General features: G+C 38.5%; 1 protein-coding gene and 1 non-coding gene across 2 annotated transcripts; both read left to right on the top strand.

Annotated features, from left to right (window-relative positions):
- The first annotated feature begins 928 nt into the window (after positions 1-928).
- Positions 929-1,010, top strand: TRNAS-AGA (transfer RNA serine (anticodon AGA)). The gene has a single exon. It is a non-coding gene; the product is annotated as a tRNA-Ser (tRNA).
- A 760-nt stretch (positions 1,011-1,770) lies between these two features.
- NOL11 (nucleolar protein 11) lies at positions 1,771-24,577 on the top strand. The gene is made up of 18 exons (XM_005887766.3): positions 1,771-1,949; positions 6,051-6,164; positions 6,273-6,329; positions 7,736-7,884; positions 9,561-9,618; positions 11,236-11,380; positions 12,727-12,915; positions 14,245-14,321; positions 15,474-15,597; positions 16,105-16,193; positions 16,671-16,745; positions 17,191-17,375; positions 17,492-17,617; positions 17,900-18,130; positions 18,564-18,642; positions 19,390-19,482; positions 21,112-21,219; positions 21,365-24,577. The coding sequence occupies exons 1-18, from the start codon at positions 1,809-1,811 to the stop codon at positions 21,479-21,481; spliced, it is 2,157 nt and encodes a 718-aa protein (XP_005887828.2). The 5' UTR covers positions 1,771-1,808; the 3' UTR covers positions 21,482-24,577.
- Positions 24,578-25,604: the final 1,027 nt, after the last annotated feature.

Raw genomic sequence — 25,604 nt, 5'->3', positions numbered from 1 at the left:
GCTTTCACTGCAATGGCCCAGGTTGGATCTCTGGTGGGGGAACTGAGATCCCACAAGCACAGCCAAAAAGAAAAAAATTCACAGTAGGTATTTAATTCTTTCATGATAGCTGCATTGGGCTTCCCTGATAGCTCAGTTGGTAAAGAATCTGCTTAAAGTGCAGGAGACCCCGGTTCAGGAAGATCCCCTGGAGAAGGTAAACCCACTTCAGTATTCTTGAGCTTCCCTTGTGGCTCAGCTAGTAAAGAATCCGCTGCAATGCGGGAGACCTAGGTTTGATCCTTGGGTTGGGAAGATCCCCTGGAGAAGGGAGAGGTTACCCACTCCAGTATTCTGACCTGAGAATTCCATGGACAGTCCATGGGATCGCAAAGAGTTGGTCATTACCGAGCGATTTTCACTTTTTTTTTTTTTTTTTTTTGAGAGCTGCATAGTCTCCTTTCTCCTATGTTGTAATGCTGTGACCACAAGCAAACACACACAAGGGATGATCTCTGTGGATGCTTAATCTAAACTGATGTGGAGGTATTTTGCCCTGTCTTGGAGCACATAGAACATATTTCAATAATTACCTGTTTAGATGGTTTCTCCCTAAGAACATATACACTTTCTCTTTTCTGAGTTTTTGTGATACATTATTGACTGAATCAGTCATGTTTATCTTAAAAATCTCTCCTGGAAATGGTCTTTTCCCCAAAAAATTGCCCAGGGGAACCTTTCACATCACCTGCTTCATCAGACAAGTTTGAATTTCTTATAGGCTGGAGAGATTTCTACATGGGTGCTCGAAACAGGAGAGACATTGTCTGTCTTCCCCGTTTGCCTGTCAACATTGTCTGTCAACCCAGGAGGCCCAAAAGGCTGCAGAGACTCGACCTTTTCTGAGAAGTAGCGGGACTTAAGCATTTTTTTCAGTTGGGTACAGTATGTAGTCGTGGCCGAGTGGTTAAGGCGATGGACTAGAAATCCATTGGGGTTTCCCCGCGCAGGTTCAAATCCTGCCGACTACGGCACATTTCTCTATTGAGACATAGTTGAGGAAGAATGCTGTTGCCTTAGACAAACTGGATTGTTCTCCAGCCTGGCTCTTTATGTTTGATGTTGAAAGCCTCCACGAGTACCAATTGCGCTCTTTATTTCAGGGATTCCCAGGTGGCGCAGTGGTAAAGGACTTGCTTGCCAATACAGGAGTGGAATAGAGGCACGGGTTTGATCCCTGGGTCAGGAAGATTCCCCTGGAGGAGGAAATGGCAACCCACTCCAGTATTCTTGTCTGGAATGTTCCACGTTCAGGAGCCTGGGTCGCAAAAGAGTGGGATACACTGAGCACGACCCCACGGCACGTTAGCGGTAGTTAACCTGCACAGAAAAATATTTTCCTTGCAGACACCGTTACATGAAGCCGTGGTAGGAATTCCTAGAGAGTTCACTTCCACTAAAAAGATTTACTTTATTTATATTCTGCCACTTGCCACGCCTACCCTTCAGTCCCTCAAGCACAAGAATCGGCGGATTAAGTTCCTAACAGGTAAGACCTCCCCGTCCCGCCCAGCGTTTCCCTTTCAGAGCGGTACATCCGGGACTCGGTGGAGTGGCCTGGGAGGCGGAGCCTTCACGCAAACTCCAGGCCCCGCCTACCCGACGCCTTTCTCAGCGCCGCTAGCGATCTCTGCCCGGCAGAGGTCGCAGGCTCTGCGAACAGGTATCCCAGTTTCCGAGTGCTAGATCCAGCCGGCCTCCTAGTTCTCGCGAGAGAAAGCGCGAAGCCTGCCGGGAGCAACGCTAGGCCGTCCGTAAGTTGGGCCAAAATGGCAGACCTGGAGGAAGGGTTCGCGTTGACTGCGGTACCCCTGGGTTCCGGGCCTGACGGACCCCTCGGAGTGGAGCAAAGCGACAAAACCGACCAGTTTCTAGTGACGGACAGCGGCAGGACCGTCATCCTCTATAAGGTGAGAGCGTTAGGATCGGAGTGCCCCCGCTGCCGTCTCGTCCCTTGAGCTCGGAGCCCGAACCTCGCATTTCTCACAACTTCAGAAAGAGCTCGTGCAGGGGACTCGTCGGAGAGCCGGCGTGGCCTCTCCGGGACGCTGAATGAGGTCTAGAACTTGACTGGGTTGTTTTCCCTTAGAGAGAGGCGTGTTTCCGAGTTGCAGGCGGCAGAGCGTTTATGTGCACGTGGACTAGACTCGGAAAGGAAACCTGTATTTTCGCTTCGAATCTCCCGGAGATAGCCTTGCTAAGTATCCCTTTCTGGGGTCTCTGTCACCCCAGGTGCCCGCTGAAGGGTTGAACTGAGATTGGTTGGTTGGGAGATGTCACTGCCAGAATAATGGTTTAGCAGTGTATCACTACACTTCTTACCCGCTCATGAGGGAGGAAAGTTTTGTCGGTGTTTTGTTTTGGTTTTTTGCTTTGGGGGCAGCTTAGTGGGAATCCTGATTCTGAGGGACATGTCGGTTGCCACCTATGGTTCACCCTGTGAATTCTGGGTTACTTTCCTTGAAGGCTACACTCTCCGCCCCCTTTTCAGCCTAGCCTAGGCAGTCCTCGACCCCTGGGCCACAGACTGGTTGGTGGCCTGTTGAGAACCAGATTCCATAGCAGGAGGTGAGCCAGCAGGCAAAGCTTCATCTGTATTTACAGCTGCTTCCCATCACTGGCATTCCTGCCTGAGCTCTGCTTACTGTCACATCAGTGGTGGCATTAGATTGTCAAAGGAGCTTGAACTGTGCATGCCAGGGATCTGGTTGCACCCTCTTTATGAGAATCATCCCGAAACTATCCCCCACCCCAGTCCGTGGAATAACCATCTTTCATGGAACCAGTCCCTGATGCCAAAAAGGTTGGAAAGTGCTGGCCTAGGTTGCTAAAGCACACCTAAACTTTGCTTTTAGTGGTCGTGTAGAAAGTGTGTTTATGTGAGCTTCTGAACATAGTTTTCTCTGTCTTTAAGAAGCTCGCTATCTCAACATTGCTGATTATCAGAGAAAGGTGAACCAAAACCACAATGAGATATCACCTCACATCTGTCAGAATGGTCGTGATCAAAAAGAACACAGTAAATGTTGGCGAGGATGTGGAGAATAAAGAACCCGTGTATCCGAGAAATGTAAATTGACACAAACAGTATGGAGAGTTCTCATAAAACTGAAAGTTTTGTTGTCATTCATTCGCTCAGTCATGTCTGATTCTTTGTGACCCCATGGACTGCAGCACACCAGGCTTCCCCGTCTTTCACCATCTCCTGGAGCTTGCTCAGACTCATGTCCATTGAGTCAGTGATGCTATTCAGCCACCCCATCCTCTGTCATCCCCTTCTCCTCCTGTCCTTCAATCTTTTCCAGCATCAAGGTCTTTTCTGATGAGTTGGCTCTTAGCATCAGGTGGCCAAGGTATTGGAATTTCAGCATCAGTCCTTCCAATGAATATTCAGGGTTGATTTCCTTTAGGATTGACTGGTTTGATCTCCATGTAGTCAAAGGGACTCTCAAAAGCTCTCTCCAACATCACAGTTCAAAAGCATCAATTCTTCTGACCTCAGCCGTCTTGATGGCCCAATTCTCACATCCATAAGTAACTGCTGGAAAAACCATAGCTTTGACCATATGAACTTTGTCAGCAAAATAATGTTTGTGCTTTTTAATATACTGTCTAGGTTGGTCATAACTTTTCTTCAAAGGAGCAAGTATCTTTTAATTTCACGGCTGCAGTCACCCTCTGCAGTGATTTTGAAGCCCAAGAAAATAAAATCTGTCACTGTTTCCATTGTTTCCCATCTATTTGCCATGACGTGATGAGACTGGATGCCATGATCTTCGTTTTCTGAATGTTGAGTTTTAAGCCAACTTTTCCACTCTCCTCTTTCACTTTCATCAAGAGGCTTTTGAGTTCCTCTTCACTTTCTGCCATAAGGGTGGTGTCATCTGCATATCTGAGGTTATTGATATTTCTCCCGGCAATCTTAATTCCAGCTTGTGCTTCTTCCAGCCCAGCGTTTCTCATGATGTACTCTGCATATAAGTTAAATAACCAGGGTGACAAAATACAGCCTTGACGTGCTCCTTTCCCAATTTGGAACCAGTCTGTTGTTCCATGTCTAGTTCTAACTGTTGCTTCTTGACTGGCATACAGGTTTCTCAGGAGGCAGGTAAGGTGGTCTGGTATTCCCATCTCTTTAAGAATTTTCCAGTTTGTTGTGGTCCACAGTGAAAGGCTTTGATGTAGTCAATGAAGCAGAAGTAGGTGTTTTTCTGGAACTCTGTTGCTTTTTCAATGATCCAGCAGATATTGGCAATTTGGTCTATGGTACCTCTGCCTTTTCTAAATCCAGTTTGAATCTGGGTGCTCTCAGTTCATGTACTGTTGAAGCCTACCTTGGAGAAGTTTGAGCATTACCTTGCTAGCATGTGAAATGAGTGCAATTGTGTGGTAGTTTGGACATTTTTTGGCATTGCCCTTCTTTGGGATTGGAATGAAAACCTTTTCCAGTCCTGTGGCCACTGCTGTTTTTTCCAAATTTGCTGGAAATTTCTCAAAAAAACAGTATGGAGATTTCTCAAAAAACTGAAAAATAGAATAGCTATATGACCCAGCAGTTTCACCCCTGGCTATTTATCTAAAAAACCCCAAAAACACTAACACAAAAAGATACATGCACCCCGGTGTATATAGCAGCAGCATTTTTACAATTGCCAAAGTAAGGAAGCATCCTCAGGATCCATAAACAGATGAATGGATAAAGAAGTGTATTTATACATACATACACAAACACAATGGAATAATGTTCAGTCATAAAAAACAATATTTTGCCATTTGTAGCCAAAAATCAGGCTCCTCTGTCCATAGGGTTCTCCAGGCAAGAATACTAAAGTGGGTTGAGTGCCCTCCTCCAGGGAATCATCCCAACCCAAGGGGGGACCTGTGTCTCTTACGCCTCCTACCTTGGCAGGTGGATTCTTTACCCACTAGCCCCACTTGGGAAGCCCAGCACGTAGCAACGTGGATGGACTTGGGGGCATTTTATTAAGTGAAATAAATCAGACAGAGAAAGGCAAACGCGATCTGATAGCACTAGGTTCTGAAAACTACAACAAACTAGTGATGATAACAAAAGAAGCAGACACAGATGCAGAGAGCGAACGAGAGGTGACCAGCGGGGAGAGGGAAGGGAGGAGGGCCAAATAGGGGTGGGGGGGTAAGAGAGAAAACTGTTCTGTATAAAATAAACTGCAGGGATAGATTGTACAACGTGGGAAATATAGCCAGTGTTTTATAATAACTGTAAGTGGAGTACAGCCTTTAAATTGCTAATTACTATATTGTATACCTGTAACTTATATAATATTGTGCAGCAATTATACCTCAATTTAAAAAGAAAGCTAGCTGCCTGCTTTGAAGTTTGGGGAACAGGTTGCCAACAGTTCCCTATACTGTTTTTTGATGCTTCTGTTGATACCATTGGTTTTTACCTGGCTGTCAAGGGGACCTTTTGTAGTTTTGCGTAGGAGTGGAGTGGCTGATTGGAATTGGCATTATTCCAGCTATCCTTACTTTGTTTCTCATGCCTCTGTTCCAAGAACACAATGAAATCAATTTTTTTAATGTACTAATATTGTTCATTATCAAAGTGTGTGGTTACTAATTTTGCATTTTGGAAACTAATATTTTCAATTTAACTACCTTTTAAAGTGTGGTAAAATACACATAACAAAATTTAATATCTTAATGACTACAAGTGCACAGTTCAGGTTATGCATTCACATTGTTGTACAATGTCATTACCATCCGTCTCCAGAACTCTTTTCATCTGACAACTGAAACTCTATACCCATTAAACTCCCATTAAATTTCCAATTCTGCCAACCCCAGACAACCATTATTCTACTTTCTGTTTAAGTGGAATCCATATAGTATTTGTCTTCTTATTTTTTAATTTAGGAGCTTTATTAAATGCTGTCATTCTAATGATTTCTTCTTTTGTTTCTATTGTAAATTTAGTTGCTTTAAAATCTGAAGCTGACTTTTTAAATATCGTATGTTCATTTCATTAGGTTTCTGATCAGAAACCCTTGGGGAGCTGGTCAGTGAAACAAGGGCAGATTATAACATGTCCAGCTGTGTGCAACTTTCAAACTGGCGAGTATATTATTGTACATGATAATAAGGTGAGTTTTCAAAACTATATATATAAACAAATGTTGATTTATTAACTGTTCATGTTGTATGTAAGTGGATATTGGAATGCTTTTTTAAATTGTATGTTTTAATTTAAGGTCTTGAGAATATGGAATAATGAAGACGTCAACCTGGATAAAGTATTTAAAGCAACAGTAAGTCTTTGGATCCAACATACTTATTTAGTTTATTGGTGAGATGGAATTATTTGTAATGTGGCAGTTATTAATCTTAAAGGGTCTGTGAACATGACATGAATGTTATAATCGTTTTTTCATTCTATTTATTGTACAGTATATCTTGGTAAAATGTCTCAACTTGAGTATGTTAGAAAATGTTATGTGTTATTTTCATATGATACTGAAGTAATTTAAATAATTAACGAATGACACATTTATAGTTATTTCCATGCACTTAAATGTTTGTGGTGTGTCCCTTGCAAGAACAAATGAACTTGATCCCTTTCTTGAAATAGGTAGAACAGACTCTGCACGTTTCATGCAGTTATACATTTTAAGAGTGGCACATGATGAAATGAAAAAGCACCATGATCAACTAACTGTGCCTTTTCTCCCAATGACCCTTCAGTATGTTAATTAACTTTTTCTTATAAAATGACGATCTTTAACTATGTTAATCTCAAAAGCTCATTCTGGTTTTAAGTGTCTAATTCTCAATATGCTGCTGCTAAGTCACTTCAGTCGTGTCCGACTCTGTGCGACCCCATAGACGGCAGCCCACCAGGCTCCCCCGTCCCTGGGATTCTCCAGGCAAGAACACTGGAGTGGGTTGCCATTTCCTTCTCCAGTGGATGAAAGTGAAAAGTGAAAGTGAAACTGCTCAGTCGTGTCCGACTCTTAGCGACCCCACGGACTGCAGCCTACCAGGCTCCTCTGCCCATGGGATTTTCCAGGCAAGAGTACTGGAGTGGGGTGCCATTGCCTTCTCCGAATTCTCAATATAATTGGCACATTTTAGAAGTGGTTCACAATGGAGCTGATACCGTTATAATGGCAGTTGTCACCTGGACCCTTGAAACTTCTAGCTAGCTATGTGTGCTGCCTGTTGGCTCCAGTCTTTTTGTTTACCCTGCAGTAACATGACCCTGAATTTTACACATTTTTTTTTTTAATCCCCCGTATGGTGTTTTGGGCTTGCAGGTCAGTTTTTTACATCGTGCATGTATTTATGTATGGCATCGGTCTTTTTCTAACACCAGAACCACTTATAACTCTGCATTAATGATTTGGTTTGTACTTCTCTTCGCCTCCAATTTTGAGAGACCCAGCTTGTGAACTAACCTCCGGTATTTATAATGGAAAGATAAGCCAAAAATGAATACAAGTGATTACTTATGGGGGGAGCAGGGGAGAGAATGGGAGCAAAAGTTAGACTTCTAAATGTACTGTATGTTGTAGATTTGACTTTGGAACCATAAACAAAAGTGAATCAAAATGAGAATAAATCAGTACCTTAAAGATAAGCCTTCTCTAACTGTCCTTATTCTTTTAGGTGGCAATTGCATTGTAATAAAAATTTAAATGTTTTTATGTTCTTCTAGTTGTCCGCTGAGGTGTATAGAATACATTCAATACAGGGAACAGAACCCTTGGTGCTGTTCAAGGAAGGTGCAGTTCGTGGTTTAGAAGCTTTGCTTGCAGAGCCCCAGCAGAAAATTGAAACTGTTATCTCTGATGAAGAAGTGATTAAGTACGTTCCAATACTTACAATTTTTACTAAAGGAAAATGCACTCTGGGGATTCCAGACTCATAGCTTCCAATGCAGGAGGCAAGAGTTCGATCACTGGTTGGAGAACTAAGATCCCACAAACCTTGGGGCACAGCCAAAATTTTTTTTAAATAAAAAACAAACCAACAACAAAAAAAAAACTTGCTAAAAACCATCTGTAGAACCTTAGCCAGAATGACATCCTCCAAAAGCCTTTGGTGTGATAGCGATTGAGGAATCTCGGGCCAAACGAGTCCTGTCCTAATGACACAACTGGTCAGTCAGTTATTTGAACTTGAAGTGAGTAGTCCCGCAAGATTGGAATCTTCTGTCATATAGCCCTGACTGCAAGGTCAGAGCCCACTTCCCTTGAAGAAATGGGCAGCTTGTTGTTAGTGGAATCACAGTAGTGCTTTGGAACCTCCTCTTTTCCCAAGTCTGGGATAAAACTGGGAAAATGACTCACTAAAATGATAGAAGGAAATGTCCTGATTTCATATCTTTCCAATCCCCATTCTTCCATCACATTTCTTGTTTAATTAACTTGCTGCCCCTCCAGGTGCACCTGATACAAACTAAGTATCTAAAACTCCAAGCAAAGACTTGTACGTAGTCAGTGAACGGTGTGGATCCTGACCAGTTATATCTTTTTTTTTTTTTAAAGTCGTTCAGTCATGTCCGACTCTTTGTGACCCCATGGACTGTCCATGGAATTCTCTCTAGACCAGCATACTGGAGTGAGTAGCCTTTCTCTTCTCCAGGGGATCTTCCCAACCCAGGGATCAAACCCAGGTCTCCCGCATTGCGGGTGGATTCTTTACCAGCTGAGCCACAAGGGAAGCCCAAGAATACTGGAGTGGGTAGCCTATCCCCTTTCCAGTGTATCTTCCCGACCCAGGGATCCAACCAGGGTCTCCTGCATTGCAAGCAGATTCTTTACCAACTGAGCTATCAGGGAATCTTAGAACTAATGAATGCCTCTGAAGTGTCAGCAACTGTATTTGGAGGAAATCTTTAGGGGAAAAGATACAGGTAAAAGGAATTATCTGGCGGTCCAGTGGTTAGGACTCCATGCTTTCACTGCCGTGGGCCCGGGTTCAATCCTTGGTGGGAAAACTAAGATCCCACAAGGCTTGCAGCACAGGCCTACCCGCCGCCACCCCCCCCCCAAAAAAAAAAAAAAGATACAGGTAGAGAATCTGGGTTCTAATCCCCACTTTGCCAGATGGTTGTGCAACTTTGGTTTCAGGCTGTTACCCTCCCTGTGCTTCAGTTCCCAACGTCACTTGAAAAAGAAAGGTGAGATGCTAATATTTTCCTGATAACACCAGTCCTCAAAATGACCCTGAAAAAACGAGACAGGTCAGAAAAGTTTGAGAAAACACTGCGTCTGGTCTCATACGCCTTTAATTCATGCTATTATCTTTAAAGCTCTGGAAGCATTGGCAACTTGATTTAATCCAGGGATGATTAACAGAGGAATGCCTCCTGGGTTCCTGTGGTAGATATTTTGAAACACCGAATTAAGTGTATTCTGCTCTCTCTCTGGCTCTGGAAACTATTTAATAAAAAAAAAAAAAAAAAACTCTTAAATTTAGATGAAGATGTGTTTCTCTCAACTGGTCATTTGGCATTTTATAATTTTTCTTTTTTTTAGGTGGACAAAGTTTTTCATGGTATTTAGGCATCCTGTGCTAATTTTCATTACAGAAAAAGTAAGTGATATCTTTCATTCCTGGCCCATTTTGTGACATTTCAGAGTATGAGTATTAAAACTAAAATTGTTTTCTATATATAGGTCTTTAGTTTCTTTAGGTAGATATATTCCTAAGTATTTTATTCTTTCCGTTGCAATGGTGAATGGAATTGTTTCCTTAATTTCTCTTTCTGTTTTCTCATTATTAGTGTATAGGAATGCAAGGGATTTCTGTGTGTTGATTTTATATCCTGCAACTTTACTATAATCATTGATTAGTTCTAGTAATTTTCTGGTGGAGTCTTTAGGGTTTTCTATGTAGAGGATCATGTCATCTGCAAATAGAGTTTTACTTCTTCTTTTCCAATTTGGATTCCTTTTATTTCTTTTTCTGCTCTGATTGCTGTGGCCAAAACTTCCAAAACTATGTTGGATAGTAATGGTGAAAGTGGGCACCCTTGTCTTGTTCCTGACTTTAGAGGAAATGCTTTCAATTTTTCACCATTGAGGATAATGTTTGTTGTGGGTTTGTCATATATAGCTTTTATTATGTTGAGGTATGTTCCTTCTATTCCTGCTTTCTGGAGAGTTTTTATCATAAATGGGTGTTGAATTTTGTCAAAGGACACTAATAGATGGAGAAATATACCATGTTCATGGATTGGAAGAATCAATATAGTGAAAATGAGTATACTACCCAAAGCAATTTATAGATTCAATGCAATCCCTATCAAGCTACCAACAATATTCTTCACAGAGCTAGAACAAATAATTTCACAATTTGTATGGAAATACAAAAAACCTCGAATAGCCAAAGCGATCTTGAGAAAGAAAAATGGAACTGGAGGAATCAACCTACCTGACTTCAGGCTCTACTACAAAGCCGCAGTTATCAAGACAGTATGGTACTGGCACAAAGACAGAAATATAGATCAATGGAACAAAATAGAAAGCCCAGAGATAAATCCACGCACATATGGACACCTTGTCTTTGACAAAGGAGGCAAGAATATACAATGGATTAAAGACAATCTCTTTAACAAGTGGTGCTGGGAAATCTGGTCAACCACTTGTAAAAGAATGAAACTAGAACACTTTCTAACACCATATACAAAAATAAACTCAAAATGGATTAAAGATCTCAACGTAAGACCAGAAACTATAAAACTCCTAGAGGAGAACATAGGCAAAACACTCTCTGACATACATCACAGCAGGATCCTCTATGACCCACCTCCCAGAATATTGGAAATAAAAGCAAAAAATAAACAAATGGGACCTAATTAAACTTAAAAGCTTCTGCACATCAAAGGAAACTATTAGCAAGGTGAAAAGACAGCCTTCAGAATGGGAGAAAATAATAGCAAATGAAAAAAAAAAAAACTAAAATTGGACTTCGGTATTTCTTTCAGAAGACTTTGATATCTTTAAAATACTAAAAAGCCTATAATGATCATTATTTCTATGCCTGAATTAAACATTTTTATAATGTCTAAGATTTAGTTGGAGAAGAGTTTAAGCATTCATTAAAGTAATTACAGTGGGATAACAACTGGTCTCAACATTTAAATATAGTTGGTAAAAATGGGAATATTTTTAAAATAAAATAACCTTTTTTTTTTTTTTTTTTTTGCAGCATGGAAACTACTTTGTTTATGTACAAAAGTTTAACTCACGTATCCTAAGCAAATACACACTTTTACTTGGTCAAGAAGAAAAATGTGTTATACAGAGTTTTAGTACATCTGTAGGTCGGAAATTCATCTCTCTAATGTCATTAAGTAAGTATTTCTTTAAACTTTCAGAGTTTATAAATAAAAGTATATTGCATGATAATATTTTCCTTTTAAGTTAGAGTCATTGGATTTTACAGTTTTCTATTGCAGTACTTGCCTTTCCATGCTTTTTAACAAGCATTTATGCCCTCGCTTTTTGCAGTTTGCCACGTGTAGTCATAGTTCTCTGCAAGTCAGTAGTTCTCTGCAGGTAATTTTTATGTCTTAAAATTTATCATAAGCAATAAGTAATAATAAAACACCAATAAAAAAGGGTAAATCACGTTTTATGGTAAGTCCAGGTTTTTTGATATATTGTAATTAGTACCTAAGGTGGGTACTCCCATTTTCTCTTTTCCAGCCTTACGGTATGGTGTGCCCGTCTTTGAACAGTGATGGAGACAGAAGGGCACTAACAGCAGTATTGGATCAGCCTGCATTTTACAGTTTCTGTTGTTGTTTTTATTGCTTTGGAATTTACCTTTACCTAATCCTCTAAAGTTTAATCTCAGTCTTGTATCTAGGGGGGAAAATGCCTTTGCAGTAATTCTCTCCATCCGCATCCTTTATGGCTTCTTTTGAAGTTGTTTTGAGAAGGTTAAGGGGGCAAGAAACAAGAGCAGTATTTAGGAAGCATTTCCTATTATCACAGTTTCAAATCTTTGTGAAGTTTTTCAATGTGCAGATTTTTACATTGGCTGTTAAGAAAAAGGCTCCTATCATTTGTCATGTCTAGAGGATCATTGGAATCTGCTTACTACCTTTGCTTAAGAGGGACAGGTTTTCTTAAAGTTTGGCTTATAGGACATATTTATTGTTGAACAGAAGTTTGTGACTTATGTTTCAGCTTTTGAACATTGAAGTAAAGGAGTCTGAACCAAAGGGTCATAAAATCTTCATATAACATAGCTAGAACCATGGGAAATCGCCAACAGCTGACCTGCAAAACCCAGCCAATTTTATAGGGTTTTCAGAGTGATGGAGTAATAAGAAATGTAATGTTATTTCAGAATGCTAATTAATTTCTAATAAGAGATATAGCCATTTACTGACTAGATTGTCTATATTCGTGGCTGTCTCCTCCTGTTTTAAGTTATTACGGATACTTAAAATTTTCATTTCATGGTATTATGCCATTTCTTACTGAGATTTTTACTATTTCTTCTTCCTCAACTTTAAGTTTGTAGTATAATCTTTATAGGAAACTGTAGAGTAATGCATTGTTACATTTGTTTATTTTTCTGGTTAAATCCTCTATCAAATTGGTAAAATCTTATAAACAACTTAGTACATCTAGCTATAATAGAACTATCCTTATCCAATAATGAGCAATAAATACTTGTTTTCAACAGGCTCTGATGGATGTGTATATGAAACCTTGATACCAATACATCCGAGCAAACCAGAAAAAAATCAGAGGTTAGTTCAGTCGCAGTTGCTCAAGTCTGTGGTGTCTGGCAGTGCTCGAAATGGTGTTGCACTCGCCATCCTGGATCAAGATCACATAGCAGTCCTGGGAGCACCACTGCCAGCTTCTAAGGGTAACTGAAATTCAGTCAGTTGAGAAGTCCTTTGGATTTTTTCCATCAAAGTGTACCTTTTAGTCTCCTCTTTCTTTTTCATTTATTTATTACCACCCAAAATCATTCTCTTCCCACTGTAGCCTCTTAATTCTTAAATAGGTCTTTGACTTCATCTTACCTTGATCAATTTCTCTAAAACATTTCCTCATATCACTCACTACCTGAATAGACATTTTTCCAAAGAAAAAATGCAGATAGCCAGTATGCACATGAAAAGATGCTCAGCATTGCTATCATCAGGAAATGCAAACCAAAATAGCAGTGAGATACCACCTCAGACCTGTCATCAGATAACACATGTTAGCAGGGATGTGGAGAAAAGGGAAGCCTCGTACTCTGTTGGTAAGAATGTAAATTGATGCAGCCCCTGTGGAAAACAGTACAGAATTTCTCAAAAAAGCTAAAAGTAGAACTACCATACGACCCAGCAACTCCACTCCTAGGTATATATCCAAAAAAAGCAAAAACTAGTTCAGAAAAAAACTTGGACCCAAATGTTCATAGAAGCATTATTTACAGTTGCCAAGATATGAAAGCAACCTAAGTGTCTGTCAACAGGTGAGTAGACAAAGAAGTGATACGTGTGTGTACATACATACATACACATATACACACAATGAAATACTACTCAGCCATTAAAAAGAGTGAAAATTTTGCCATTCACAGCAACGTGGATGGAATGGGAGGGCATTAATGAAATAAGTCAGACAAATACTGTATGACATCATTTAATGTGAAGTCTGAGAAGTACAACAAACTAGTGAAGATAAAGGAAGCGGAGTCACAGATAGAGAACAAACTAGTGGTTGCCTGTGGGGAAAGAGGGGCAGGCAAAACAGGGAGGGGAGTAAGAGGTACAGAGTACTGTGTGTGACATAACCTACAAGAATGTGTTGTACAACATGGGAATATAGCCAGTATTTTATAATAAATAAATAGTGAATCACTATATTGTACACCTGTAACTCATATAATATTGTACAGCAAGTATACTTCACTAGAAAATTAATTAAAAAAATTTATTTTCTTAGAGCAGTTTAATGCTCACAGCAAAATTGAGGGAAGGATACACAGACTCCCATATACCCCCTCCCTGCACGTGTCCACTTCTTACCATGAGATCTCACATCTTTGATTTTCTATCTTCGTTACTCGTTTTTATACTTACTAAAGTAAGACTTTTGTGTTTAACTATAACTTTCCGCCTTCCCCACCAACCCCACCCCCCACCCAGCATCATATACTTATACTTGGAAAACTTTGGAATTTGTATGTCTTACCTTATAGAATGCCTCTCTGTATGGAATACAAAATTTCAAACGCTGCAGACTTCAAAAGAGTTACCACAAGGGACCAGCGGACAAGTAAGTTTTTTCACCTTGGCTTTTTTTTTTTTTAATTATTTTTGTGTTTGCTAAATATATTGTAAGGGAAGAGACCTCTACAGATCTAAATATTTGTCAGTTTTTGATTAAAATAAATTAAGAAATATTTTCTACCTACAAGATTATACTTAATTTGGCTATTGTTTTAACAGTTTCCTTACATTTGTCACTTTCAAAAGATAAATTAGAAGCTAATTTTAGATCAGGAGAGAACAATTACCTAGTTAATAAAACTTTTTAATCTCACTTTTGTTTGATCTTTTGCTTTCATATTTTGAACTATATCTAAGGGCTGTTACTTTGCCTAATAAATTAGTCTTTTAAATTACATGTTAAACATATCATGGAATTACATAAGAATACTTAAAAGAATTAAAGCTTAAGCTGACCAGACTAAATTATCTGAGGCAAGGGTCCCTGTCTTTCTTGTTCTTCATCATATCTCCAGTACCTAACAGGTGCTCAATAAGTACTGGTTGCCCAGTGAATAGATATTCACTCAAATCAAGATATAAGATACATGAAAATCAAGATGTAGGACATTGTTGATCATTGTAATTAGAGGATAAGGAGACTAGATTTCTCAGCAAAGAATGCTAATTTATATTTAAACAGAATTAACACTTCACACTTCTGCTATTTTAACAGACTTCACTTTTTTTTTCCAGACTTCACTTTTGATTTCATGTGAGCTTTTTATTCTTATACCTTTCTCATTTTTACAATTTTATAATTAAGATCATGAGATAGAAATAATATTAAATTCTACTTTTTTCTTTTTAGTACATCAGAACAGTTTGCTTATGTTATAGGAGCCTTCGTGAGTTTCACGTTAACAGATGTGTAGTAGTGACAATTCACTTGTTTTAAATATATGTATTGATCAGATTTTTATGAGTTGAAAGAAAATTTTCTCTAAATTATGCTCTATTCACACATGGGCAAAAGTAAGAGCTTTGTAAACCTACCTTAATTAATGAATTGAACGTGTGAGATTATTCTAGAAAGTTGCTTACCTTTGCCTTATCCTTTTCTGTCATATTAAGATTCCTTACCCCACAAAAATGGCTCTGTTGAATCAGATCTTAGAAAAAGGGTTTCTTATATTTTTGATAACTTCTGTTTTTGTAGCTCTGGTATTATGGGGAAAATCTGTTCATGCTACATGGAAAATTTCTAACTGTAGTTCCATTCAAGTGTGAAGTGTCGTCATTAGCAGGTGCTCTTGGAAAACTCAAACATAGTCAAGATCCAGGTAGGAACTTAAATGTTGTTTTATTAACTAAAGACCATCGTATAAACTTATAGTTTGATATGTAGGTTTTCACAGCTATCAGTTTGCATAATCTGCTCTTAATGTTGAAATTTGCCACTGTTCATTGAAATGTCATTGGTCTAGGAAGCTACCTTGCAAACAGTCCACGTTGCAGATACTGCTGCAGGCTAAAGAGCTACACTGTGTTTTAAACAGCAGTGTTCTGACTTTAGGGGTAATGGGAAAGTCCTGCAGACAAAATCAGTGATGCCTTTTCCTCCCTGGTTTATCAGTAGCCTCATCTGTTGGCTTAATGTCGGTGGGCACATGGCCTTTAGGATATCATCATTTACTGATCTGTTATTGGTAGAATGAAATGGACTATAAAGCCTCTCTTGGATTGTGCCGGAGTGGTGGTTTTTTCAGCGTTCTTTGTTTGATTGATTGGCTGAGTAAATATCAATAGGTCAAAAAATTCCAGAAATTGTGTGTTTTGTATTTTCTTAGGCATTCATGCCACACCTCATTTTGTAAACTGGGAAACATCACAGGGATGTGGACTTGGATCTCAGAACTCAGAGCAGTCAAAGAGAATTGTAAGTTTGGTAGTTTAAATAGAAATCTTAGTACAAATGTTAAAAACCAGAAAAGGCTGAATTATTTTAATAATTGATATCTGTACTAGTTTCTTACAGCTTGTTCTTAATGATGGGGTGATTTGAAGCTTGAACCCTAACAGCCCTTATTAAAAAATGACATGTCATCTAGTAGTTTTTTAGGCATGTGTATAAGACCCAACTGTAAAAACAGACCAATTTGCAATTAGTAATAATACCTTCCTGAGCATAGTGATTTTATTTTATTTATTAAAAAGTGAAAACCTTAAACTCTTTAAGATATTTAAGTTAAAATTTGAAATAGACCCACTTTTCACTTTAAGAAAACTAAACCCTAAAAAAGTTTGTGATTAGAGCAAAAGTGTCCCAGTCTCTTTGGGACATTTATTTTCTTCTAAATGTCTATTGGATCTTTTGTATCATTTTTGAGATCCTAATCAATTTACTGAATTCCAGTTAAGGAGAAGAAAAGTTGAAGTGAGTGTACAGCCAGAGGTTCCTGCCTCCACACAACTCTTAGCAACCATACAGGTAAATTTTAAAATATTAGAAATATGGAAAATCAATTCACAGTTAAAAGAAATGCCATGTACTTTTTATCTTTCTTCCTTTTGTGATCATTTTAGAGCTATGGCTAACATTTGTCTGGTATGTTGAGGTTGTCAAAGTGATACTTTGACTCACACCAAGCATTTTGTGAGTTTAATGTGATGGTGGTGGCCTCGTATCTCATTCAATTTTGCATTAAATGTTTGTGATTTAGTTTCTTAGAAGTTTTGATGTCTAAATCCTTGTGGTTTTTATTTTTTTCTTTGCATTTTGTCTTTGTGCAGTAAATTGTCATATCAACTCCAGTTTCACAAGAATACATGAATGCTGTTAGTGATTTAAGAAAATGCTGAGCTAGGAACTTTCAAGTACAGAGTGACATTTATTAATTGGTACCGTATTAAACTGTTTACTTTTGCCCTTCCAGAAAGATTCAGAAAAACATATCGAAGTAGAACTACGTAAGTTTTTGGCTACTAAGAGGACCCCTGACTTTCATACCATTATTGGGGATGTAATAATAGGACTTCTGGGAAGATGTAAAGCAGAGCCATCATTTTATCCCCGCAACTGTCTGATGCAGCTTGTCCAAACGCACGTGCTTTCTTACAGGTAAATATTTCTGTGGTTTCTACAGTTCTGATTTTCATACTCTGAAAAAGCCTTGTAAATTATTTGCAGTTGAGAGTTCCTTAATATATAAAAGTAATTCATGTTTTTGGTCCTAGCCTGTGCCCTGGCTTGATGGAGTTTGCCTTAGAAAAGACTGACGTGCAGATCCTACAACTCTGCCTACAGCAGTTCCCTGACATCCCTGAGTCAGTCACTTGCGCTTGCTTAAAAGTTTTCTTGAGGTAAGTTAGAAGCTGATGCTCCTTTTCTTTCACTGCCCACCCCCCCTTATTTTTTAGCCGCACCATGTGGCGTGAGGGATCTTAGTTCGCCAACCAGGGATGGAGTCCGTGCCTCCTGCAGCGGAAGCATGGCATCCTAATCACTGGGTCCCTACAGAATTCCCTTTCACTGCTTTTCTAGTCTATTGTATTTTTTGACTTCTAAAACTTTGACAATGAAAATTTTGCCAGTAAATTCAAGTATTTATAAAAATTATTTCCTGCTTTCAATTAACATGATAGCATTGGTGATGACACTCTTCAAGACACAGATATCAATATGGAGTCAGTTTCTGACTATATGGATCCTGTGCAAGATGGGGAAATGGAAGAACAAACTGCATTTCTTCAGAATGGCTTCAGTCCTGAGGAAGATAACTGTGACAGCTGTGCTCAGAAGTTGAAGGAGAAGCCTCAGGCCACAGCAGACGAGAGCACTTCGTGTCCCGTTACCCCGAAAAGAGCAGCGCTCTTGTATCCTTTGAAACAGTTTGCCTCGTATCGTCTTTTTCCCAGGAATGTAATCAATACCAAGCAAAAACTAAGGGGTAATTAGATAGTTTAAGGTGGGTTTTTTTTCTTTTTTTTTTTTCAGATTCTGCTTGAAAATGGATTCCATTCAATGTTGTGTTTAAACAACTTACTTAAACCTTCTTATTTAAGAAGCTGTACTAAGATAGAAGCTTTGTCAGTTCTAAAAATTATCATATTGAATAAATACCAGTTATTTATAATAGTGAAGCATACAAGATGATCTCTAGTGATGAGAATGTTCCGTGATAGAGCTCTTCTAGATAAGTAGAACTTTTGTATCCATTTAGAAAAAATGTCACTGGGGAAGAGAGTTACTTGTAATTTCAGTTGAAAAGCCTTTATTTGTTGAAGATTTTCCTTTATTCCTAAGTAGAAATGCAGTTCTTCACTCAGCATACAGTGAGACGTTTCTTCTGCCTCATTTGAAGGACATCCCAGCACAGCACAGCACTGTGAGTGTTCTTACAGGTCATACAGGATTTTATTTCTGTTTTAAATGTTGCTGCTTAACAGTACCCAGCTTTTAGAGCATTCAAAAGGTTGTAGAGTTCTTTCATCTGAGTAAGAGGTTTCCCAGCCCTCAAGGTGAAAAATTGTGCCTAGGAGGCTAGAGTGATCTGGAGGAGGCAGAGGTTGACATGATTCGGGTGCCAAACTGGAAGTCTAGGTTCATCCATCTAAGTTACAGTTGAGTAGAAACTAAAAGGACTTCCCTGGTGGCCCAGATAGTAAAGAATACTATGGAATATGGAAGACCTGGGTTCGATTCCAGGGTTGGAAAGATCGCCTAGAGAAGGGAATGGCAATCCACTCCAGTATTCTTGGCTGCAGAATCCCCATGGACAGAGGAGCCAGGCGGGCTACAGTCTGTGGGGTTGCAAAGAGTCACACACGACTGAGCGACTAAGCACAGCAAGCACAGAAACTAAAAGGAATTGCCCAGAGAAGGAGTCTGTCTTCTCTGCTTATTATTTGCAAACAAAATAAGCTCTTCACCCACCTCTCCCAAACCAAATGAACTCCTCTTTGATGGCAGAAAGTGCATTGATTTGTTTTTTGTGTCCTTGATGTCTATAGCATATTTATTTGATGTACAGTTAATTTCAGTAGCCTCTTAAAATTCTTTGCAGTCTCTTTGTTAGCTTTTTACAGAGAAAATTTTTCTGTGAAAGTGATTGTCTTTTTTTCCGTCTGCCCAGCTGTTTCTCCAGTATTTGTATTTCCTATATCTGAAGTGTAGTGAAAATGCTACAATGACTCTTCCTGGAACACACCCTCCAACCTTGAGCCAGGTGAGATAATCTTTTTACTTTGATCTGGTGCTGGGAAGAATGATAGATCTTTAGAACTTCAATTTCTGATTCTTTATTGTGACCCTTTTCAAGCATTTCCTCACCTTCATTGGGAGAGGGTGATAATAAGTATCCTCTGAATAATCTATTCCTAGTCCCTCTTAAAGATAAGTAATACTCAGAGTTGCTTTTAGTCTAGAAATTTTCTGTCTTTACACTAACTTATCTTTCTTGTATCTTTCTGACATAAATTAGATCATAAGGTGCAAGCTGTTCTGCAGTTCAGGTTTTTCATTCAGTACTACGCTTTGTGTATCTTGTGGATCAAGATATATACCTGCACACCATTTGATTTTATAGAAAATCTTAATTTGCTAGTCCCCTGTTGATCAGCGTTTAAACTGTTAACAGTTTTTTGCTATTGTAAATGAACCTTCAGTGAGCATCTTTATACAGATATTCTTGTATTGTATTATGTATTATGAGAGAACACCTATTGGGTTGATTCTCATTAGTGAAATTACTGGATAAAGGGTACGTGTATTTTTAGTTTTGAGCATGCCAGGCTGCCTTTCCAAGTGTTGTGACAAGAGGTACTATGGCCACAAAGGTCCGAGACCTTACTCTTGGCCAGTCAGTAGGTAACAGATGGGTGTTTTAATTTGCATTTCTTTGGTAATGAGAAAGATAGACCATCAGTTCTTGCCCATTTATACTTCTTTTTCTGCACTGCCTAATCAGATTCTTTGTCCATTTTTCCATTGCATTTTCTGTCTTTTTCATTTTAACTTGTAAGTTATTTATTGTCTATTGAGATACTCATCTGTTTCTGTCAAAGTATTACAAATACTCGTTTCCTATCACTATCTTTTTACTTTCTTTAATGTCATTTCTACCGTAGATGAGTTTTTAATTTTCATGCCGTTAAAGTTGTTAAGCTTTTCCTTTGTGGCTTCTTTTTGGCCGTGTCATGTTTAAGGCCCTACCCACTCTGAGTATAAAAATAGCCACCGTGTGTTTTTCTGTAATACATTTATTTTCTTTTCCTGTGTTTAACTCTTTGATACATATAAAATTTATTTTGATGTAGAGGGTATATAGGGATCTGCTTTCCCCCCTCCCGCAAATGGATAATTGATTTCCTTAATGCTTTTTCATGAATGATATTTTCATGTTAACACCACCATTTGAAGATGTAGGATACTTAAGTAAGTATAAAGTAATTTTATTTTAGTTCTTGGCCTTTCATCTATAATACATGACACCCTATTTTTGCGTCATAATGTATGTAGTATATTTCAGAATAGGAGATGAATGGGTTCTTTTTTTATAGCTGCCAGTAGTTAAATCAAAAAAAATTTTTAAATAAAATATGCTCACTTTCCCTAGGATTAAATACTACTGTGGCTTTCTTTTTACTGACTTTATCTGATGGAAAATACACAATTATGCTTGTAAAATGGTAAATACGAAAGCAGAAAAGAGCCTTTTTAGATTGCTTAGAAATTCCTTCATCTCTAAACTAAAATGTTCAGACTTCTGTAAAGAAAGCTTATTTTTCTTATAACTGCTTGATATAATCATAGACTTTGTAAAATCTTAACTTCCCTTTTCACTGTTTATCTTCAGATTATGGATTGGATATGTCTACTTCTGGATGCTAATTTTACTGTTGTGGTAATGATACCAGAAGCAAAAAGGCTACTGTTAAGTCTTTACAAATTTGTGAAATCCCAGGTATGTTATTATTTTATATATACTGAATTCTGTTTGTAACCAAGAAGCATTATTATTAGTTTTTCTTGGAATAGCTCTAAGTAATTGTGGAGGGTTTATTTGTACAAGTTATGGTAAAAATTTATTTTGGAATTTTTTTCTTTAGATAAGCATTTGTTCCGAGCTCAACAAGATTGAAGTAAGTTTTCGTGAGCTACAGAAATTAAATCAAGAAAAGAATAATAGAGAATTATACTCAATTGAAGTGCTGGAACTCTTCTGATGTTACTAGTTTCCCTTCATGGACGTTTTATGAAGCTCTTTTTTGTGGATTCTTCCTCCTCAGCCAGGCAAGAGATGTGTTTTTTTGACTCTCTCTTCGATCACAAGACAGATGCATGTGAAAGCACCTAGACCATCACTGGCTGATGCTCTTAGGTGGGGCTTCAGGTTTCACGAGAGCCTCTTCTAGGTTATGGACATTGGCGGGGTGAGATCCTGAAACTTTTTAAAATACGGAACTGAGCTGCTTTTAAGTAAACTTATTTGTGTATTGATAAAAGTTTAATTTCTTACCACCTGTTTGAATAGTTCTTTTAATAAAAAAAATCACCATTGGAGAAACAGTAATTCTAGGAAAAATACAGTTTTATCAGAGTCAGAAGCTGTCTCGCCTCATCTGCATTCATGGGGGAGAGAAGAAGGCAGTTCCGTGGGCAGGCTGGGGAGGGGCCTGGTACACACATGCGCTTATCTCCTGCATCTTCTCCAGTTCTTTACCTAGTTGTACCACCGTACGTATCTAGGACTTGAACATTATCCCTCACATTACCTCTGTGATGAGATGCTGATTTTGGTTATATTGAATATTTTGACTTCCCTGGTGATACAGTGCAGGGGACATGGGTTTGATCCCTGGTCCAGGAAGATCCCACGTGCCACAGAGCACCTAAGCTGGTGTACCAAAGCTACTGAGCCTACGCTCTAGAGCCTGTGAGCCACAGGCTCATGCCGCAACTGCTGAAGCCCATGTGCCCTAGAGCCCACGCTCCACAGCAAGGAGAAGCCCACACTCTACAACTAGAGAAAGCCTGTGCACAGCAACAAAGACCTAACACAACCAAGATAAAATTAGTTAATTAAGTATATGTATTGAATATTTCTAGGTAGTAAAAATAGTCTTCTTCTCAAAAAGTTTTATAGTTTGGTTGACCATAGAATTTCCTGTTTTAACTCATTGAGTTTAGGAGAAACAAAAGATTGTATATAGAAGAAATAGAAAGTTTTGTTTCTTAAAAATAAGCTCAAATTTATTTTTCTTAAAAGTGAAATCACTTTTTCAAGTGATGGACTAAGTTTCCCGAAAACATTTCTGAGCTATGAAAGTCTCTTATTATTGAGTAAATCATTTTAAAACCTGTTTTAAACTGAAGAATTGCAATATAGGTGTGTATTTTTTAATACCTATAAATTCTAATGCATAAATATAAGTTCACATGTGGTTCTTGAGCCCATATTTCCAGAATCCTGATGGCTTAACTTAATTTTCAGTAGATAAGGGCTTCGTTTTAGGTCAGGCACTCTATATAAAGTTTAGTTAAAACTATTGAAGTTGAACAAACAGGGTCTCCCTAGTCTTTTTTTTTTTTTTTTTTTTTGAAGTCTGGTTGATTTACAATGTCGTATTAATTCCTTAGTCATTCTTAATTTCTCTTTGAATCCTGAGGGAAAAGCAGTACCAAAAATAACAGCATATATTAAGAGTTATGTTCTCTTAACATAGTGGGACCTTTTGCTCTGACAGTTTAAGTGATACAGAACTTCTCAGCAGAAATGAAAAATCCAAGTCTCTAAAATATTCATCCTCTTTTTTATGAACCATTTAAGAATTACAGACATCAAAGGAGTACGTCAAGGCTGTATATTGTCACCCTGCTTATTTAACTTCTATGCAGAGTACATCATGAGAAATGCTGGGCTGGAAGAAGCACAAACTGATATCAAGATTGCCAGAAATATCGATAACCTCAGATATGCAGATGACACCACCCTTATGGCAGAAAGTGAAGAGGAACTAAAAAGCCTCTTGATGAAGGTGAAAGAGGAGAGTGAAAAAGTTGGCTTAAAACTCAACATTCAGAAAACGAAGATCATGGCATCTGGTCCCATCACTTCATGGGAAATAGATGGGGAGACAGTGGAAACACTGTCAGACTTTATTTTCTTGGGCTCCAAAATCACTGCAGATGGTGACTGCAGCCATGAAATTAAAAGACGCTTACTCCTTGGAAGGAAAGTTACAACCAACCTAGATAGCATATTGAAAAGCAGAGACATTACTTTGCCAACAAAGGTCCATCTAGTCGCTATGGTTCTTCCAGTGGTCATGTATGGATGTGAGAGACTGTGAAGAAAGCTGAGCACTGAAGAATTGATGCCTTTGAACTGTGGTGTTGGAGAAGACTCTTGAGAGTCCCTTCCGCAAGGAGATCCAACCAGCCCATTCTGAAGGAGGTCAACCCTAGGATTTCTTTGGAAGGAATGATGCTAAAGCTGAAACTCCAGTACTTTGGCCACCTCATGCGAAGAGTTGACTCTTTGGAAAAGACTCTGATACTGGGAGGGATTGGGGGCAGGAGGAGAAGGGGACGACAGAGGATGAGATGGCTGGATGGCATCACTGACTCAATGGACGTGAGTCTGAGTGAACTCCGGGAGTTGGTGAGGGACAGGGAGGCCTGGAGTGCTGCAATTCATGGGGTCGCAAAGAGTCAGACACGACTTAGTGACTGAACTGAACTGAACTGAGACATAAAATTGTGGGTTCCTGAACTTTACTTACTGATTCATGTTGATGTTTGGCAGAAACCAACACAATCTGTAAAGCAATCATCCTTCAATTAAAAAATAAATAAATTTTTACAAATAACAAAACTTTGAGCTTTAGAATAGCACATCCATTATGATTTAGAGATCGTTTTATGGTGGGGTAAGATTATTCAGGATATTCAGTTTTTAGATTCTGAGTTATTTATGATTTAACTTACAAGAACCCATAACAGATGAATCTCAAGTTAACTGAGAATTCTTTCAGTCAGAGAATACAACTGAAATTTATAGGTGGTATACTCTTCATGTCTCCTGAGTTAATTGTACTTGAAGACAGGTTCTGCAGTGAAACCTTACTTGCCTGGTCAGGGTTCAAACAAGTAGAGGCCTTTGAGTGAGAGAAAGATTTCCTCTGCCCTCAGACTTGGGTCTGTTTCGAAGGAGCTTCTGTATAGGGTCCTTATAAAGCCTTTATTATAAATAATTTGGGTTGTCAATATTATGGAAGCAAATAACCATTTTTTAAAATAAGTAGAACATTTTAATGGCTTTTAAATACTAGTTGCAAATTATCTTTAGGTTGACTAGTCTTAAGACTAAGTTTAGAAATTAAGGATTTTATAAAGAGTTTTTTTTTTAATTGAGGTATAATTGACAGGAGACTCTTACAGGCTGAGTTCTTCAAGGTGGGGACTATGTCTTACGCTTTATGCACCTCAGCAGAGGACCACTGGCACATAGTCAGTGTTCAGTAATGACTATTGAATACAGTTACTGAGTAATAGGTTCTGAGGGTTTGCAATATTTCCTTTTTCTGGCAAGTAAATCCTCTATGTTCACATTTAGGCAGTGTATCTTCTGCCCCTAGACTTTGATTTTTTTATAACTAAACTTTGCCTCGGATTTGTTTCTGATTATATATAGTACATCTGTGTAATTGTTTCTTGCCACACTGGGCAGCTTATGGAATCTTAGTTCCCTGACCAGGGATTGAACCCCAGCCCCAGCCGTGAAAGCACTGAGTCCTAACCACTGTCCTGCCAGAGAATTCCCAAGAATCATTCTTTAAACTTAAGTTCTCCATCTAGGAAATAGTTTTCTGCTGTAACGTATTAGTTTTTGAGGGGACTGTGAGCTAACAGGTTATCATTACTACGTAAAAGTAGATGCTTGTTTGATTTTTTGCCTCTTTAGCCTTCTTAGTAAGTCTCAGGTGACTGTAAACTGTAGTGGAGTCCATCCTGGATCGTGTAGAATTTTAAAACAAAGATGGACTTTTTTGCCCCATCTCTTCTAAACAATTTAATCCTCAAATAATTGCAAGAAAAACAATGAGTACTCCTGTATCCTTAGCCTGAATTTGCCTTTTGGTAACATTTTGCCATGTTATTAATAGTTTTATACTATATATTTTTTCCTTTTTTCCTCATTCGTTTGAGGGTTATTTCTGAACAGTTCAATCTCATAATTTAATCCAATAAATACTTAAGCTTAATCCTGTAAAACAAGAGCATTAATTTTACATAACCACAATGCAATACCAAATTCAGGAAATTAATGGTAATATAGTACTATTT

The sequence above is a fragment of the Bos mutus genome, chromosome 19, assembly GCF_027580195.1.
Source record: "Bos mutus isolate GX-2022 chromosome 19, NWIPB_WYAK_1.1, whole genome shotgun sequence".
NCBI lineage: Eukaryota > Metazoa > Chordata > Mammalia > Artiodactyla > Bovidae > Bos > Bos mutus.
Note: the sequence above shows the minus strand (reverse complement) of the source record. Positions and strands in the feature narration are given on the sequence as shown.

Bases quoted from the DNA above. Each gene is read 5' to 3' on its own strand.
- NOL11 (XM_005887766.3), top strand. From the start codon at position 1,809: ATGGCAGACCTGGAGGAAGGGTTCGCGTTGACTGCGGTACCCCTGGGT. The intron at 18,643-19,389 runs GTGAGTGTTCTT...CCGTCTGCCCAG, and splicing joins TCCCAGCACAGCACAGCACT to CTGTTTCTCCAGTATTTGTA. The intron at 21,220-21,364 runs GTATGTTATTAT...TTTTTTCTTTAG, and splicing joins ACAAATTTGTGAAATCCCAG to ATAAGCATTTGTTCCGAGCT.